Raw genomic sequence first — 18,807 nt, 5'->3', positions numbered from 1 at the left:
GCTCTTGCTGTGTTAATATGAGTTTTCCTGTTCTGCATGGAGCAACTCTCATCATTTTATGCAAATGAGTGCATCTACTGTGTGTTGCGTACCATAAACTAATGAAAAAGTCACTTCTTCTGTTATTATGTGAGGCTGAAATCAGCGTTGATGGACTGAAAGTCAACTATCTTCTTGCTTTGCATTTTCAAATCTTTCTTAGATAGAAGTAACTGCTCCTTTTGCTTTTGCTCATTTGTTTTAGCCATTATTCATTAGTTTGTTTAGAAAACTGGAATGTTCTTGTTTTTGTTTCATGTGCCCTTAAATGTAAAGAACTAATTAATCGGAAATTCTGAACTGTGTGTTGCTGTCATACAAGCTGTCTGAGCAATTTGTAAAGAAGCTTGCAGCGTCACATTGTTCTAAGGAAAAACAAATGAGCCATCCACCCACGCACAGTGAACAGCACATTAAATCAGATGAGTCTCAGAACACACACTGCCTATCATCACCATCTTAAATCATCACTGTTGTGACCCCAAGACAACATGCTCAATGTGATTCTCAGTCGTGTACACTGCGCAGGGTTATTGCACTCTGCACATCCCCTGTCCCTACTCTAAATGGTGTGGCCTGTGTGTCACGGAAAAACAGGCCACTGATGCAGTGTGCTGTGGCCCAGGGGCGAGTGTTAGGCCTCATGATTGGATGGATTCATGTGCAGTATTTATCTCACAGAAAGGTCTGCTTTTGTCTGCTTTAACCTCACACAGACCTCCATTGTGGCCATATGGTCATGCACAGCTACTATATATATATATATATAAAAAAAGAAACGTGGGCACTGCGCAAACTGTGAGATTACTGAAACGATAGCATGACACTGTACATATATACCTATAGCAAGAAATGCTTGGATGAAAAACATGCTCAGGCTCTCTGTTACATGAGATTTTAAAACATTGTCTTAGTTATATAGGAGGCTGAACTTTCAGTTGGTATAGACCTCTGTGTATACATGCCATGGGATGTGTTATGCAAGCAGTTCCATTTGCTTGCAGAGGCAAAGACACGTGCCTCAGTTCATAACTAATGGAAGACTGTGTATGCCATTCATGCATGAGAGAGTCTGCATGGCATAATCCAGCGTGAACCGTCATGATGTTAAAATACCATGGCATTATGGGAGAATGCCCTGAAAATCCAAAAATGTGGACTTGAGACATAAAATATGCTGTTTTCATAAAATGAACAACACAGTATCACAAGCTGCATTATTTGACAATAGATGTGTGCAAAAAAAACAAAACAAACAAACAAAGAAAAAAATATATAAATATATAATAAAATAATATAATAAAATATGAATAATGAAATAATACCTGATTCCACTCTATATCATTTAGGTTAAGATCTAATTCCATGGTTTATATAGGATTTAGGTTGGCTCTGTTAAGGGTGACAGTTGGCAGGCAGATAGTGATAGAGTTTGGATTACGGTTGAAGCTTAATTTTTAAGCTCTCATGGATGATAAAACACATGCCATTTCCAAATGCCTCGTACAAGGATCAGATAAATATTTCAGATACTACAATTTGGTTGGGTGTAGACATGTTGTAAATAATACCATCAAAATAAAACACTGACGTGTGTTTGAGTTATTTCTTGAATATGAAAGCATTTTTTATTGCCTGCTATCGCCAATGGAATCAAGTTGAAACATGAAAACACCCCAGGTGAATTTCACCCGAACAGAACATGTTTTTCTTCAGTGCCTTGCTCATTGAGGCAACCTCAACCAGCACAGCAACCCATTGGAGTCCAGCTGTTCAGCATTGATCTCTCAGTGTTTTCTGATGCACTGGCCCGGAATGTGATGTTATTTCATTACTGAGGCAGAAGCGACAAGCTCGGTCTCCTCCCCTAGGGCACTGGCCACTCACTTGGACAGGGGCACTGTATGTAATCATAACTGAATGGCTTAGTCAGACAAGCTCAGTTGCCTATGGAAAGTCCAAATCAAGCAGGGAGAAACTTTGGAGTCAGGAAGGACTGGAGCACACACATCAGTGAAAGAGGCTTTAAAGGCCTGGAGTAGAAACACTGAAACGAGTACTGCATTAAAGACTTGTCATCAGCAATGGACCCAGACGACAACGAGCTCGGCGTCTTCACTGTCATTCAGTGAGTAGTGTACTGCGGATCGGTGTGTGCTTACTGTTATTGTGTGTATCTATTACTGTACAAAGAGTTTAAATATTTAATAAAGACCAGAAATCTATGAGCGAATATTTATAGCTAATCACTGTTAATCTACAGTTAGAGAGCATCTATCTTATTTTGATGAGAATTAATTATTTACTCAATCAATGAATTTGTAAGACAAATCATTGATTTTGTTTGTACGGTGTTTGCTGTAATATGAATCGCAGACTGAAGGTGGTTGGTTGTTATTTACCACTGCATCACAATAATGACATGTTCGTGTGGCATTGGTGAGGTTTTCCTTAGAGATTAGCAGCCTTCTGGGAAACAGTTCTACAACTTTCACAAAAAGGTTTCTGTCTATATCTCGATACCTGAGTGACAGTGGCATTCTGAAACCAATGTATAGTTATATAAGGTTTTCCAGTAAGGCAGGACTGTTGATTATACTGTGGACACTTGATAGAATGACGCATTGCAATTTCTGCTTATTAGGCCTTTTAGGAAATATGTTGAGATGCCATAGTAGTCGCTTGCCTGTCTTACTTGGATATTTAAAGGGGAACCCCACTGATTTTACACATCAAAGTCAGTTTACAGGTCTTTAGGAATACTACTGCATATATGAAAAAGGTTGTACAAAGCCTTATGTGGCTCCAGAGGGAACTGTGTGCCTGTAAATTGCCTCAAGTGATTTCACTTGAGTCAGTGTCAGTTGGGGCTAAATACTTCAAGTCTGAAAATGATTTATGAAGTGGAAAGAAGTGTTGTTTCCAGACCTCTGCCCGCTCCTCATCTTTGCTTGAAGCTTGTGGCTCATAGATATATTAGCTGCTCCTATGATAATACACCCGAATCTGTACAGTAGAGTTGAGTTGCATTGTGGGTAATGTAGTCGCCTGGTTTTGACAAGGGAGAAGAATGCGTTGAACAAAAATACACAGTATGTCTGGATCTGCTGCAACAATTATGATCGTTTCTTAAAACTGTCTATCGTGAGTCTTACAATGTTATAGGAGTGCAATGATAAATTAGTGTAGTCCTCTTTTACATGGAGCAGAGCCATCATTAACAGTGTTAGTGACACATGTGGTTGTCCTGTTATGACAAGTGAAAATGTCTTCTGTGAAAAAGACAATACAGAAAAAGAATTCCCACAAAATGATAACAGTTTGCAGTGCTGTGATAGATTGGTGTATGTCCAGGGTTTACCCAGTCCCTTGCCCAGTGCATGCTGGGAGAGGCTTCGTCTGCCAGCGAGTGGATGAAGAAGAATGGATATATGGATTTACCAAATATGACCCACCCAATGACTCAAATTAGCATGTTTCATAACCTGCACCTGTCAAGCATCTTGGCAATATCTCCATTATGTCGTTTCATTCACTCCACACAGAATAGGCTACAGCCTCCCAGTGTTACTTTGAACTTTATCAGCAGGTGTAGTAAAACTGGCAAACCAAATCCATAATCTTTTCAAAGCATAGCATGACTCAGCCAGGTAACACTTCACTTCTTATCCCAATTAGTCACACCACTGAATATTCATGGAAAAGACAGCATTCAGATCTTTAAACTCCCTCCTAAAAGCTGTTTAATTCACTGAATAATCAGCCGCGGCATTGGCATAATTAGTGTCGCACTAACAGATTGGGAAAATTGAGGTGAGGTGGCTTATAGGCAGATAGATGTTGCCAAACATACACAAACAAACAAAATGCTGTGGATGAGACAGTTCCAGTAAGTGCGGTGTCTGAGGGCAGTTTGCTGTAGTGGCCGCTGACACACATGTGGTTGAGGTCCAGGGGCAACTAATGCTAAGTTGGGATCAGAGGGCAGTAGCCACATCACTGGAGTGCACAGTCAAGCCTATAATGCTGCACAATCTGCAGTATAACGCTTTATATGAATACACGATCTCAGAGTCCCATTCTGTAGACATTTCCTGATAAGACCTAATGCTCTGATGCTTTTGAGCTTTGAGTACACATTTATCCCTTGTTCTAGCATTGTTAGCAATTTATGCAAAGTGGTTGTGCTCTGCTTATTTTAGCTTTTAAAGGCAAGCAACATGATCCAAAGGCAGGACTTGCAAAATTTAAGCACTGCTGGGTTTTAAGTGGCCAAGCATTTCCAAATGACTGAATTCAGCTGTTTTAAAAAGGACTCAGAGAGAGGAGAGTTAGGGATCAGCAGGGCAGCGAGGTTTTATCGGTCAAAGCTTCAGCCATAGTCTCCTTAGATCACGCTTCTGTCTGACCCTAATATCCTCTGCCACTCACGTTGGCCTCTGGGCCGCAAGCCCAAATGGGTAAATAACTGTCCAGAATACGCTGAGTCCCTCAATCCTCCAGCCACAGGACACCGTGGTTGCATCTAAAGCAAATTGTCAGACATGTTCTCCTCGCTCATCAGTGCATCCTTGATGTCTTGTGTGTGTGCTCCACAAAAAAAAAAAAAAACTGCCTGTACCCTTCCAAAGATGTATCATCAGCTAAACTGCTGTGTTTCAAAATATGATTAATATTATGATTCACTGCACTTTTTTTTTTTAAACAACTCACTTCACAGATTCAGAGATTTTAGATAAAAAAAAAGTTCACTCTGTCAGAGGAGTTGACCTTTTTCACCCATCTAGTTGCATCTTATCTATGGCAGCAAACAAATCTGAGGCTGACCCTCACTGGCTGACCCTGAGTCGAAGTGACAACATTCTTTATTGCATGTATCACTCTCAGCAAAGGCACATTGACTCACCCTGCAGAGGCTCACGAGTTGTGGCATTTTAATATAAGATGGTTGCTCTTCCACTGTGGAAGGAGTTACAAATCATCGCTTGAGATTTGTCAGCTATAATCCACCAATATTTGTATATGTTTATTTGTATGTATTTATCTATAACTACCTGACATTTGTATTGATTAGATGATTTATTATTCTGTCAAGCCCCCAGCAGAGATTCATGCTGAATACAACTACAGTAGATATGGAAATAACTGTTAACCTTTTAAGCTATATATATTTACCATCATTCTAACTGTTCTGTTGTATAAATGAACAAGTATGATGTCTGTGCCACTGACATTTAATGGCTGTATTCAAACAGACAGTAGTGCAGATTAGTAGATATTTGATGTTAGCGTTGTCTAGCCGAGTGTTTCCTGTAGGCACATCACACAGCAGGGTAAACAGTGTTTATTACTATGAGAAGTTCCTTTTATCAAAACTGTCTGAGCCACATAAAGACGTATCAAACCTCCTTGGATCAAAGATGAGGCTAATTGGCTGTTGATGGTTTGCAACAGAGGTGCCTCATCCACTGTGTTTCATTTATGAAGGGTGGTTCTTCCTCTTCTGGATTATAGACACATAGTGACTCTTCATCTGGATCTCAAATGTGATGTTTCAAGAGTTATCCTTCTGAATTTGATCTGGTTTTAAAATTGCAGGACTCTGCCACTCCTTGCAAATATCAGATTTCCAATTTATCAGCATGTGAAACCCTCACATGAAATAGAAAATACATTTGGAATGGCCCTGCATCTTGGACTAAATGGGAAAAGATATGAAAATTTATGGAGCTGTATTTTGATCTAAATAAATATCACAGAGAAAATTACATGCTTGAGGCATCTGTTAACATGCAGCTGACTACTTGAAGCACTATGAATCATAACGGTCCTCTTCTTCTCCCCTCTGGAAACTGATTAATCACACAAACCCACTTTTTTATCATGTTTTAAGTATTTCCATGATGAATCTAACAATCCTTATCTTTTGACATGATTACATCAGATATGTGTTTGTTTGTGTTGGTCAGATTGCTAAAATGTTTGGAGGCCTCTAATGAATGGCCTCATTGAGAGAGAAAGCATTTAGTAGCTGAACTGTTGTTAAAGGTCAAAAACAAACGTGGCGTACAGTATGGGCATCCTAATGTGCAGCTGTGAGGCACAGACCTCAGCTGGGGAGGGGACGCATCAGGTCCTCCTGTCTCTCCAGCTGCTCCTCTGTTTCTTTTTGCACCCACATTGTGAGCACATCATGCAGTGTGTCTCTGTCCCTTCATCTATCTCATCATTCTCAACCTTTTCCTGCTGTCTGGCAACACACCACACGGTTGAGGATTGATGGGACTGGTCTGTTGGGAATTCTGCGAAGCTGACTGCATCCTTTAGTAGTAATTCTTGTGGTCCCTGCTCCCATACGCACACACACACACAACATCCTCTCACATTCCTCTTTTTCTCTCTCTTCTCTCATCTCCCACCACCTCTGTCCCTCCCTCCCTCTGCCCCTCGCTCTGGCTCTCTCTGCCTCTCTCCAAAGCTGTTGTTACTGTGCGGCTCCCGCACATCATTCCACCGCGATGGAAATTAAATGAAGGTGGCTTAACGCAGCTAACAGAGGCATGCTTTGAAGGATGTAACCGGGGGAAGCTGCACTGCCAGATCCTTTTCCATGGGCTATGGATTTGCGCTGCTGAGGCGAGGACACAGCAATCACTCAGCCATGCAGAAGCCCAGACAACAGGACTAATCTCTCCACCTGACTTGTGGAAGCTCCACTTTTTTTTTCTGAATTATTTATTCCCCGCTGCCAAAGACAGTGTGGGACAATGGAGCCAGAGTGAAGTAGATGGTAGATTTGTAGCCTTCACTGCAGTCTGCAGCACACATGGATGTGTTCAGCTTTGTGAAGATGCCAAAGCTGTCAGGGTGAGTCCGGCGGATACTGCCGTGTATGTGCCTGTCTGTGTGTGCTGTATGTGCTGGTTGTGGTGGTGTTTTGTATGTCCATAGGCATGATTTACAGAGCGACACAGGAATCACATGTGGAGCGTGGTGATTAAAAATGCTGAGTTATCGATTGCTCAAGAGAATAAGTTGTGCAGTCATGTATGATGTGAAATGAATGAGCAAGTGAGGGAGATGGGAGTGGGGGTGGATGCAGAAGCTGATGCAGTTCCATGTATCTAAAATGTCTGTATCTAACTTCATAAGTATGTTATACTGCAGACAGTGGTTATGGTTTGTTGATTTATGTGTGGGGTTTTTTTTAATGTCATGGAATCATACATGTTTTGAAACAATAGAGAAAATTAACTGCATTTTAAATCACTTCAGTTAAAGGTCCAAAGGAATAGATTACTTATTCAGATTAGAGTTATATTTTGGCAGTCCAAACATGTCTTCCTTACATAAATAACTGAGTGTGGTCTGTCATTGGTCATTAGAATCATTTAAGATGAGTGGTCAAGTTCATGTATCTATGGCTCTAAACAGAACAAGAAGATGAAGTTCAATGATTGCTGTTTTACAATATAAACTTTAAAAAGGGGAACACATTGCAAATCCATATTGTAGTTTATTTCTTCATATGGTAAATGTCAGTGTGAGAGAAAATTGAAAATAGGCTTTGTTTGTTTTTTATAAGAAGTGATGGGGAGTATATGAGACAATGGTAAGCTAACAAGCCTGAGGAATTCATTCATTGCCAGGGCAGACACTCACCTTATGCACCCATGGGTCTGCTAGATTGAGTTGATCTGCCCCAGTGGACAGTAATCCTCCTAGGGGATTTGGCTCCATCAGCAACACCACAGACCACTAGTGGTGGGAACAGCTGATCAAAAGTGGGAAATATTAAATCAGAGACTGTATGTGTCACAAGAATGCCTATTCAGTGTATCTCATGAGTCATCAACAGACTGCAATGGCAATGTTCTTTTATTTATTTTAAAGAAAAATTATGTTAAACGGATAAAAAAAATAAAGCAAATCACTACAATTTTAATAGTGCAGAAACATAATATTGCACCTCTGTATTATTATTTTTTTTATTTTATTTTATTTTTAATTTTTTTTTTTTTGGCATGCAAATCAATGGGGTTTTTTGTTGGTTTTTTTTAAACATTCCTGCAAGAAAGCAGGCAGGTAGCAGGGATTTTCCAGCTGATGATAGGAACGTTGTTTCCCAGTTAGTATCCCCTCATATCAACATTTATGATGCGGCTCCCAGTGGACCACAAACGTCACTGCAACCTGTCACTGTTAATAACGCCACACAATGCTATCCCTGATTACAAGTTACCACTGCTACACTGGCATTTTTTTTTGTTTTTTTCCTCTCAGCTGCCAGCAAGAATTTAAGTCAGCGGGATGCTGTTTTGCTGAGATTGACAGACCATTTTACAGAGAAAACAACTGTATGTATTTCAGAGATCTGCAAGAAAGGGAATGTTTCCTCTCATTGTCTCTTCCTCCCACCTTACAACGCCCCCAGATTTGTCTGCTGTGGGAAAGAAAAGCATGTTCTTGCTTTCATTTTCTTTATTCCTTGTGTTTAAATCTAGATTTTCATGTTTATGTTCTTTTATTGAAAGATAATTCACTCTCACCCTCCATGTCTTCATTTGAAAAAGCATGTTTGAGTCATTTGACAAAAGGTGTATAAGCTGCTCTGTTTTGATCTTCCCATGAAGAACTTTTGGTTAACTTAGCTGTCACACTTTTAGTACATACGGTGGGAGGTATAAATATAGGCAACAGCATGGACAAGATAATGAGCTAGAACATCCCACATTTATGTAGAAGGTGTTACTCTATCCTAGGGATTACCTGACTCAGTGTGGTTGGTTAAATTTGTCTAGGTGATTGCTGGGCATGCTTGCATTGCATGCATTTCAAAAAATCGAATTATTTGTCATTCTATGTTGATGCTACTATTTTTAGTCACACTTATATAAAACATAGATGTGTTCATTAAATGTGCGAGCGGAAATGGTTTTTTTGAATGCTGTTGGTGTGATTTTTCCTGAGTAACATGAATAATATGGAAGAACAGTTCAATCAAATTTAGTTCGACTGTGTGGCTTTCTGCTACTACTGCTCGCTTGATTCATTCCCATCTGTGCTTTTTTGAAAAATCTATTATGTGAGTCATTGTTCGGCATGTTTTGACTGCAAACTTTTTGCACAGGAAATCACTGGTCTGGATACAAATTGATTAGCCTAAATGTTCATCAGAGTACACAAAGACTAAAAGATCTGTCATACTTAGCTGTTCAAATCAGAGGCTCTCGGGGAAGAGTAGATCAGAAATGGCTCAGGGTCAGAAATGGGAGCCAGCTGGCTTGTGGATGAGGTCTCAGGCAACCATTTAATTTGTTCTGTCCTTTAGAGCTTTTAGCATAAAAGCAGTGAACAGCAAAATGAGGTGCAGGAGAATCCAAGTCTAGTTAAGTGCCCACAGGGTAAGTTCATCACTATATCTGGTTAAAGTTTTACATAGAGCGCTGTGGAGCAAAGGAGGCCTGGAGAAAATGCAGTGCAATAATGAAATACTGATGAAAACACAGATGTCCTCTGTTTTGTAAGTCTCTTTTTTTTACAGCTGGATATAGTAACATTATAAATTCAATATCAATAGAACAAGGGAAGTTTCTGATTTGTTATTTACTATATTTTCTATGTTGTAATTGGTGCTGCAGTCTAGATCTCCTGGTTTTACAGAGTAGCATTTTAGTGAGATTGTGTGTTTTCCTATTTACAGGTAAACTAGACACAGTAGGGCTGAGGCTCACTTACTCCGTTAAATAGCAGGAGGATCATAGTGGGTGGGCTGCTTCCAAGATGCAGTTTTATTCCTACCCAGAGGAGATTAACTAACAAAAAACCTTTCTATACAGAGGCACCAGAGAGCTGCTCAGGATAGTGCAGTTGCCCATGGCAACAATATCAGTGCTCCCAAAGACAAATACAGAAATACAATATTCAGTTGGAATAATGGAGAAAAATAGACACTCTTATCTTGAAGTGAGTGTTATTGTGTAAAAAAATTTCAATATCACTGTATAATGCCTCTGTGCCAATGTATAGTCATCCAGGGTGTGTGATTTGATTGTGCTAGTGTGATGATTGTGTCATCATTGTTTGACTGATATCATATGAAACACAGTTGTCTTGTCTAATGTCAAATGAGCAACAATGTAAAGTGGTCTTGGCATAACAAATAGTCACAGAATGAGGCAAAATGAGCATGAAACTGAGCAACTGTGTGTAACTGCTATGGTCAGCAATATCTTTCAAATCATAGCTTTCACTTTAACAGTGATGTATGAATAGCAGTGCACAATGTAAATAGTGGCTTGGACCATGTTCTATTGTGCTGTCACATTGACCAAAGGATTAGAGCCAAGGTGGTGGTAGGGGAAGTCAAGCAGAGGGCAAATGTTTTTTTTTGGTTTTTTGTTTTTTTTCTGAAACACAAGGTGCGGTGCGTTTGTGCCCTCAAAAGGACAGAGGCAGTCTGAGAGGAGCAGAGGAATAAGGCCTTTAATCAGAGAGGTTCCTCTCTGTCTGAGCCACTTCTCTGCTCCACTCTCCGGCCTCCTCCCAGGAGAGGGTCATCTCATCTGCTGTCTCTCCACAGATTTCATATCCAAACAGAATCACATTAGCGGTCTATCTCTGCATAAATGTCTCTGCTTAACTCAAGAGCAGCGTCACGCCTGTTACCCGTGTATCTCACTATGGCACCCCCTGTCACACCAAGAGAGCAAATACGTACTTTTTATTTTTATTCGACTTTGTGAAGAATTGAGTTTTCAGTGTTCGGTAATAGTGTCGACAGTGGACTGACAAGACAGATCACAGAACATTATTCATGCAATGGATACAAGAAATTCATAAAGATTATGAAGAGAATTATTCTGTCTTTAAATGTATTTTAAAGTACTTTTGTGGTTTTTCTAGGTGTGTGTTTATACAGCAGAAACACTGAATATGGCTCAAAATATGGGGATGGTTTGTTAATGTCGAATATCATTTGAGACTGAACCCCTATATTCAATCATACATACCAAATTGGCCACACTGGAAGAGAATAATGTGATTCATGATGGCATATCTAAAGGAAAATCGAGATTAATATGGCTCTCTGGGCCTGTCTGGAGTTATTTCCCAGCCTCTTGTCCAATGAATGCTGGGAAAGAGCCATACAAGCCATAAGAAAAAGAGTCCTCTGGCAATCAGCACATAAATGTCAGTAAAATTTTGCTACTATGCTCAAATAGGAGTCATATAAGTAAACACTTTTCATGTGGTTCTCTCAAAGGAAATAACCATCTCACTGTCCCATAAAAAATATATATACTTCTTCGATCTTCAATATGTGTAATGGCTGGCCTGTGGTACCAGAGTGAGGTTTCATATAGCCAACCCTCATGGAGATTATCGATGTGAATTATTCAAACTAACTTGAGTGTCTGTGTTGGAATGTGCTTTTCTTAGCCGTGGCTTGTCTATAATGCATAGTTACTCCCTGCATTAACAGGATTACAGCCTTCATAACACAGCAGAATGCTTCTTCACAACTAGCCTGCATTCAGAGAGATGAAAGCGAAAGTGAACTACTGTGATAAAGCAAGGATCGCATTGTTCATGCAATTTTTATGAAGGACTGAAAAGTGATCTTTTCCCCATCTCTCATGCAGTACAATTAAACTAATATCTTCCAAATCATAGTTACTGATGAATTTGGATGGCAGGCTATTGCCACTGTTTATCTTTATTAAAATATTAAAAAATGAAATTAAGTCTTTAAATAAAGTTGTGTTCCAATTTACATTATAAAGCCCTTAAGTTGCTGTGCAAGCAAAGGCTTAGACTTTCATGTAGTTGCAATGTACTTACTGATTGTTATTTTTATGAACAATGAATCCTTTTTAATTACTTACTTTTTCATTTCTACTTAATAGATAAAGTAAGCAAAATCCTAAGAGATGTGCAAAATACAAAAAAGTCATCATGCATTTTACAGTTTTAGTGCAATTTGTCCTTAGAGAAATCCTTTGGGAACCATCATTTGCTTCCAACTTCTTCTAATTGTCCTCATTCTGACTCTTGGGTAACCTGTTCATGAATTGTGCAGCATGGCTTACCCACTTGACGCTCGATTACTTAGTCCAATGTGACTGTGCAGGCATCATTTATTAATGCTAGCTGAGGAAGATCAGTTTCAGTGTCCACCAGTGGGTGAACCTTTTTAGCCTCTCTGTAAGCCGGAGTGCTGCGACTCAATGGCATAATGCACCTCCCGCCTGCAGACAGAAGAAATCAAAGATCATAGTATCTATGACTGTGCCGTTAAAACACAAAAATTGTGGCTGAGAGACAGAAAATGGATTTTGGAGAACAATTTGTCAGTTCTGGAATATATTTTGAAGGCACAGCGTCTGAAACTGTAAGTACAATATGCTCTATAATGCTCTAGACCTTTGGAGAAATGTCAAACATATCACTGCTATCCTGGAAAAATACTATCATTATAAAATAGTATTTATATGCCACAAATCTTTGACCTCTTATACATTACAGTTCCTGGCTTGTAGTCAAGAACTAAAATATGTAATATGCAACATCAAACACTGCTTGTGTTAACATGGCTGTTAGCTTTAACCCAGAAGCTGAAATGGAGGGTACAAGTAGGACTTGATGAGGTGAACGTGGCTCCGACAGTGTCAGACAGTATCCAGTTGTGTCCACACACATCATTTGAGCTGCAGGAAATGTGTTCTAAATATACACCACTGAGGCCTGCTCCCAGCTAATGTACTGTAGGTCAAATAAATCCATATCTATGTGGAAACACTAATATCCCCCAAACACACTGCTGTATTGGGGAAGAAGTCAGATTGCTTCCTGTTGTTTAGAGTCCAACTTCAAATAACTGCAATGCTGTGCAAGAAAGAAAAACACTGTTTTCATCTTTAATAAATGTTCTTTTATTTTATTGTTCTTTTCAATTGTCATTTGTTGGCTGTAGCACTTAGATGACCTCAACTAAGTCAAAGTGACCCCAGAACTGTATTTTAGCTTTGGTTGCATTATTTTACAGCTAACTGCTAACTGAGTGGCTTTACAACATTAAGCTGATGAGCTATCAATATTTTAGTCATATCTCATGAAATGGACACGTGTACATATACAGACATACATGCTCATGGGCACACACGCACTAACGCTCATGCAGATACAAGCACGCTGCACACAATTTATTATCATCGGTACAGTAACTGGGGAAACATTTAGAGGGAAAGAAAGAGAGGCTTTGAATAATGAATGCGAAGAGCCCTGTTATACGGCAGACAAGCCTTTGAAGTGACATAACTTGCTGCCACCGCTTTCATAGCGTCACCAATGTGCAGACACAAAGACAGAGATAAAGGGAAGACAAGGAAGAGGGGTACAGACAAAAAGACAGATGAAAACATTTAACCAATTATTCCTCCGAATACCTGAACTCTGCCAACTTGTAGCACAGGGAAAAGGCTGATGCAGAATTGTGTTTTGATGGTAAAATGAGAAAATCAGCTAAAATTGAGATCTAGATGGGCGCTGTCTTTCATACAGTGGGCTACAATTGATCGTTTTGTAAACGATGGTTATAGCTGGTTGTATTCTCCGCTAAACTTTATCAAGTCGTCTTGGCATTGAGCAAATCAAATAAGTACTTTATACGAGAGTTCCTCTGGGCTTCTCTTATAAAGGATGTGCTGACATCTAGAAATAAAACCAATTTCATGCCTCTCAAAGCACAAGAGTGAGGCATGACAACTCCGCCTGTGTGTCTAGCTTACGTAATTAATTTGATTTGTATTCGCTGAGTGAACTGTGACTATAGAACATTGTTGATCACGCTGGAATCAGGCGTTCCCTTATCACTTGGGTTGAATCGCCTCAGCCCACAAGTCATTTATTTCCATTATGATTCAGATATCTCTGTGGCGATTAGTATCTTGCAGTTAGATTAGCCCGAGTAATTGAGAGTTATACTCTAAACCACCTCTGAACTTATTAGAGTTTATATTTTCTGCAGATGTTATGCAAGTAGGTTTTAATGAAAACAATTATGAAATTATGATATAAGGTTGATCAATGCTTGATTTTTCACCCCTTTTCTTCCACTGCAGCCACAGGACCAAATCCTCAGGCTGGCCGCCCCCTTCAGGGACCTGGAGCGCTTCACAGGGACCCCCCAATGGATGGGACATGGGCACCAATAGAGAAGGGCGTGACTGCTACATCAAGTAAGTGCCCTGTGTTTAGAGAAACCGAGGGAGAGCTCTCTCTGTCCCAGATGTTTCAGATGCTTCACAAACCTGTGATTATTCCAGCCACGTCACTGTCTCCATCTGTGCATTCAGAATACTGATTCTCTGTTCCCTCCACTGCTGCGCACACTCTGCCCATGCCTACTCTCACTCTCTCTCACACTCTCACACACCCACAATACTCCTCATGCAGTCTCCCAAATGCAGGAGAGGGCTTTTGAGAGAGAGAGAGAGTGTGTGTGTGTGTGTGTGTGTGTGTGTGTGTACACTGCTGCTGAAGAAATTCACCTGTGCAGGGATTTGTTTTGATCTGAGGGTCTGCACGTTCCTCAGAGGATGCTGCATGGGTTACAGCGTTATCAGCATGATTAATCCTTTGTAACTGGCACTTCTGGATATCTGTACAGGCAGGTAAAGAGAAACTCTTTGTTGGTTCTTGTATGTTTGTGTGCACATGTTCAAATATGCTTGCTTGTTTCTGTTGATTTGACTGAGCAGGTCTCTCTCACGTGAGATGTGCAATATGCATTCATATTAGATCTAAAAATATTAATGAACCTTTGTGAGCCTCTCAAACAGTTTTTTCTAAGTATTTACTAGATTGTTACTCCTTACCATTGAATATTTATCATACTGGATTGTAACATATACCCAAGCACAGTCATTTTTATATTCTAGATGCACCTCTCTACTGTGAAAAAATATGTATATTTGAATGATATACTGAATAGGAGGTTAGCACTTGTCATACATGGGTTATAGCATGAGAAGCGTGATGTCAGTGGAGTTATATAAGAAGTAAGGAGCAGTGGTGAAAGTGCTGGATGCAGTGTGTCTGGATGAGGCAGATCATGGGGGCTGTTTTGGCTCCAGCTTTAGCTTTCTAAATTTGATGGAGACTCATGAATAATCAAATGCCCGTTTCTATGACTGTCAGTGGCCATCTGAGTTTGTCAGGGCTGCAGGGTGCTGATACTAGATTGTTGTGTTTTTCAAAGGAACACATGTCTCATCTGCGTGACAGCAACACATGAATAAAGCAGCAGCTATTTAATATTTACAGTATGACACACAGTGTTTAAAGGAGAGCTCTTATGCTTTTCCTTATTTTCTGTCGTTTATATATAATATTACAATGTCAGATGCCCATATTAAACGTGGCCAAAGTTTCAAATAATGAGGTAAACATATGTAGAAGTGATCACTGTGAGCAAAAAGCACTGGCTTCAGACTGCTCTGAACGCTTGGTTTCCAACGTTTTTTCTACTTTCAAACTGAACTGATGTCGGCTCATGATGGATTTATTTATATGGTCAGCTGCTCCACACACAGCGTGCGAGTTCACTGCTCCGCTCCGCTAATGTTATGGCATTTTTCCATTGCTTTGGGGGTAGTCACGCCGAGCCATGACTCGAGTTGAGCTGGCACGCTGTGAGTGTTTTTCCATTACACAGCATGGCAAAGTAAAATAAGTAGTTAACCTGTTGGAGGTGTGCTGGTCGTCTGCAGCTCTTCATCAAACATCATCATCACTGTGGCTGTTTCTGTTTGTACTATTCCTCCCAGTGTTATTTCTAACTGATCCGCTGAACAAATAGCTCCAAATATCTCCATATCTTGTCGTCTCAACCTGTTTTATTGAAGAATAGTGGCCACAAATGAGGCTATGCTAATTTGATGATGAACACATTTCATTTCCAATAAATACTTCACAATGAAAGTTATTCAGTCATTTAAAGCTTTTAATATGAAGCAGCAAAAGCAGGATATGTTGGGTTTTCATCAACAGTAACTTAACACGACTGATATATGCTACCCTTCACTAGGCTTGAAGCTGGCCAGTCAGAACAGAATGGGCTCATCAGGAGGGGGGTTTTAAAGAGACAAGAGCAAAGACTGCCTGTTAGAGACAGAGGCTGAACTGAGGGGCTACATAAAAGGCCAGTATAAGATAAATAAGGAGTTTTTGTGAACTGTGAATCATGCAAAGCTACTCTAGTGGAGTCCCAGAATAAAAATATAGACCTGAAAATGAGCATAATAGGTCCCCTTTAAGAGATGTAATGTAGTGTAGGGACTGCTGCAACAATTTTCAACAGAGTGGATCAATATCATCAGAACAGAACGGATTTAAGTTCTTGTCAAATGAGTTAGATCAACTAATTCTTAATGACAAGCGTGAGGAGGCAAAATGGCAATCTCTTTTCACAGTACACAAGGATGTCAAAATGGTGGTTCCATCAGGTCTCAAATTTCATCAAAGCATTTATCACATTTAATAAAGCTAGATTTCCCTTTGGTTGGTTTAGCAAATTCAATGTTGGTGCTCAGACCCATCAGAGGGAGGAGTGACACAGCAAAAATATACCGATAAATACAGGCTGTGAGTACAGGCAGGACAAATATAACCTCCTCAGCCCAAACAAGTGAGCCATGTTGAAGCAGTCTTTGGAGTCTATGTAGCTTTGTCCAAAATATACTTTAAGAAAACAAGAGTGAAAATAAAATCTTTGTACATTGATAGTCATGCCAGCGTTTTTTTGCTGCTCATTTCTGTGCATCTTGTTAATTGTGCAGCTCACACTGCGGCTTCTGATTGCTGTATAGAGTGTTGTGGAGCTACAGTAGCAGCTAATGGGTATGATTAGGGACCATTAGATGCATGGCTGTCTGCACAATGGGAAGCAAGCCATGTTTAGCAGGTGGCCATGCTGGGGAGGACACAGTACTCTTCCTGAATGCACAGGTCCATATGGTTTAGATTTGTGCAATCTGTTGAGTTTGTTGTTTGAGAGATAAGACTGATACACAAATGCAAACTAAATGTGTCAGAGAAACACATTTAGAAATTTAAAGTGAAAGTGTTCAATGTAGTAATTATTATTGTGAGTTGTCGTAGAATGGCAAAATGTTTTGTATGGTATGCATTGTATTAAATCTGTATGAAACAGATTCTTAATTTTATTGTTGGGATAATAAATATGACAACAAAAGGTGTCACTTTAAGAGGAATTACAATAAATAATTATATATTTTAAGAAGCTGAGGGAAAAACTGAAATAAACAAAACATGAGTAGTCTCTGCCTGTTGTATGGAGGCTTGCCTGTGCCAACTGGAAAAAAAAATATGCACTTGCATGATCCATTATAATCAAATATTTAGGGAAACAGTTTGTTAAATGATGCAATGTTGTAGAAATGATTTTTAAATGTAGCAATTAATCCATTTGATATTTTGGCCTCTAGTCTCAGTTAGTGTGTTTAGTTTGCATGCGTTCTTCTGTTTGCTGGTCCACACCACCTGGCTGGCTGTGTTGATCCAGATGTGGGTGTGTTATTAAATATTCCACATTTTCTTTCCTGTCTGGACATGATGCACATACTGACAGTCCCTTTAATATTACAATGATATCATATAAAGATAAATTTGGATAAACTCACAAGCTACAAGTCGAATACTCACAACAGAGAAAAATCATGGAATTATTTAAAAATGTTATAGACATATTAGAAATTTCATACAAAAATGTAAACTATGTTAAGCTCACTGTAAAGTCAAACCCTACAAGATATGTACGAAGTCCCTGAATATTATAAACATATTGATATAATGAAGTAAGTGGTTTTGTTTTTTTTTAAAGAGTCATATTTGTTAAGGGGACCTATTATGCTTTTCCTTATTTTCAGTCATATATGTGGTGTTAAAATGTCGAATGTTCATATTCAACATGGCCAATGTGTTAACGTATGTAGAAGTAATCCCTGTGAGCAAAAAGCACCAGCTTCAAACCACTCAGTTTCCAGCATTTTTTTCTACTTTCAGCACGAGCTGACATCAGCTTGTGATGGATTTCTTTATACGGTCATCTGTTCACTGCTCGACTCCACTAACAGTATGGCATTTTTCCATTGTTTCAGCGAGCCATGACTCAAGTCCAGCTGGCACGCTGTAAGTGTTTTTTTCCATTACACAGCACAGCAAAGTAAAATTAGTTGTTTACTGGTTGGAGGTGTGCTGGTTGTCTGCAGCTCTTCATCAAACATCCACATCACTGTGGCTGTTTCTGCTTGTACTATTCCTCCATGCATTATTTCTAATGAATCCGCTGAACAAATATTTACAGATATCTCCATATGTTGTTGTGTCGACTGGTTTTTAGTGCTGCTAATGAAGCTCTGCTAATATTCCTGTAAATTCTTCACAATAAAAGTCTTCTGTTATTTCCTCATTTAAAATCTTTTAATATGAAGTAGTAAAGTAGGAAATGTTGGGTTTTCATCAGCAGTGACTTAACACAACTCTGATATGGCTGCCCCTCAGCAGGCTTCCAAAAAGTTGGCCAATCAGAACAGAGTGGGCTCATCAGGAGGGGGACCTCAAAGAGACAGGAGCTAAGACTGCCTGTTAGAGACAAAGGCTGAACTGAGGGGCTACATAAAGGGCCAGTATAAGATAAATAAGGAGTTTTTTGAACTGTCAATCATGCATGCAAAGCTACTCTAG

At 39.5% G+C, this 18,807-nt stretch overlaps 1 protein-coding gene across 1 annotated transcript in view; it reads left to right on the top strand.

Annotated features, from left to right (window-relative positions):
- The first annotated feature begins 1,988 nt into the window (after window positions 1-1,988).
- frmpd4 (FERM and PDZ domain containing 4) overlaps window positions 1,989-18,807 on the top strand; it is a 33,785-nt gene continuing 16,966 nt past the window's right edge. Inside the window, exons 1-2 of the mRNA XM_044366063.1 lie at window positions 1,989-2,167; window positions 14,163-14,279. Coding sequence (XP_044221998.1) covers window positions 2,124-2,167; window positions 14,163-14,279 — 161 coding nt within the window. The 5' untranslated portion in view covers window positions 1,989-2,123. The remainder of the gene's footprint in view (window positions 2,168-14,162; window positions 14,280-18,807) is intronic.

Source organism: Thunnus albacares, chromosome 11 (assembly GCF_914725855.1).
Source record: "Thunnus albacares chromosome 11, fThuAlb1.1, whole genome shotgun sequence".
NCBI classification, from domain to species: Eukaryota; Metazoa; Chordata; class Actinopteri; order Scombriformes; family Scombridae; genus Thunnus; species Thunnus albacares.
This window is presented reverse-complemented; position numbering and strand designations above follow the sequence as displayed.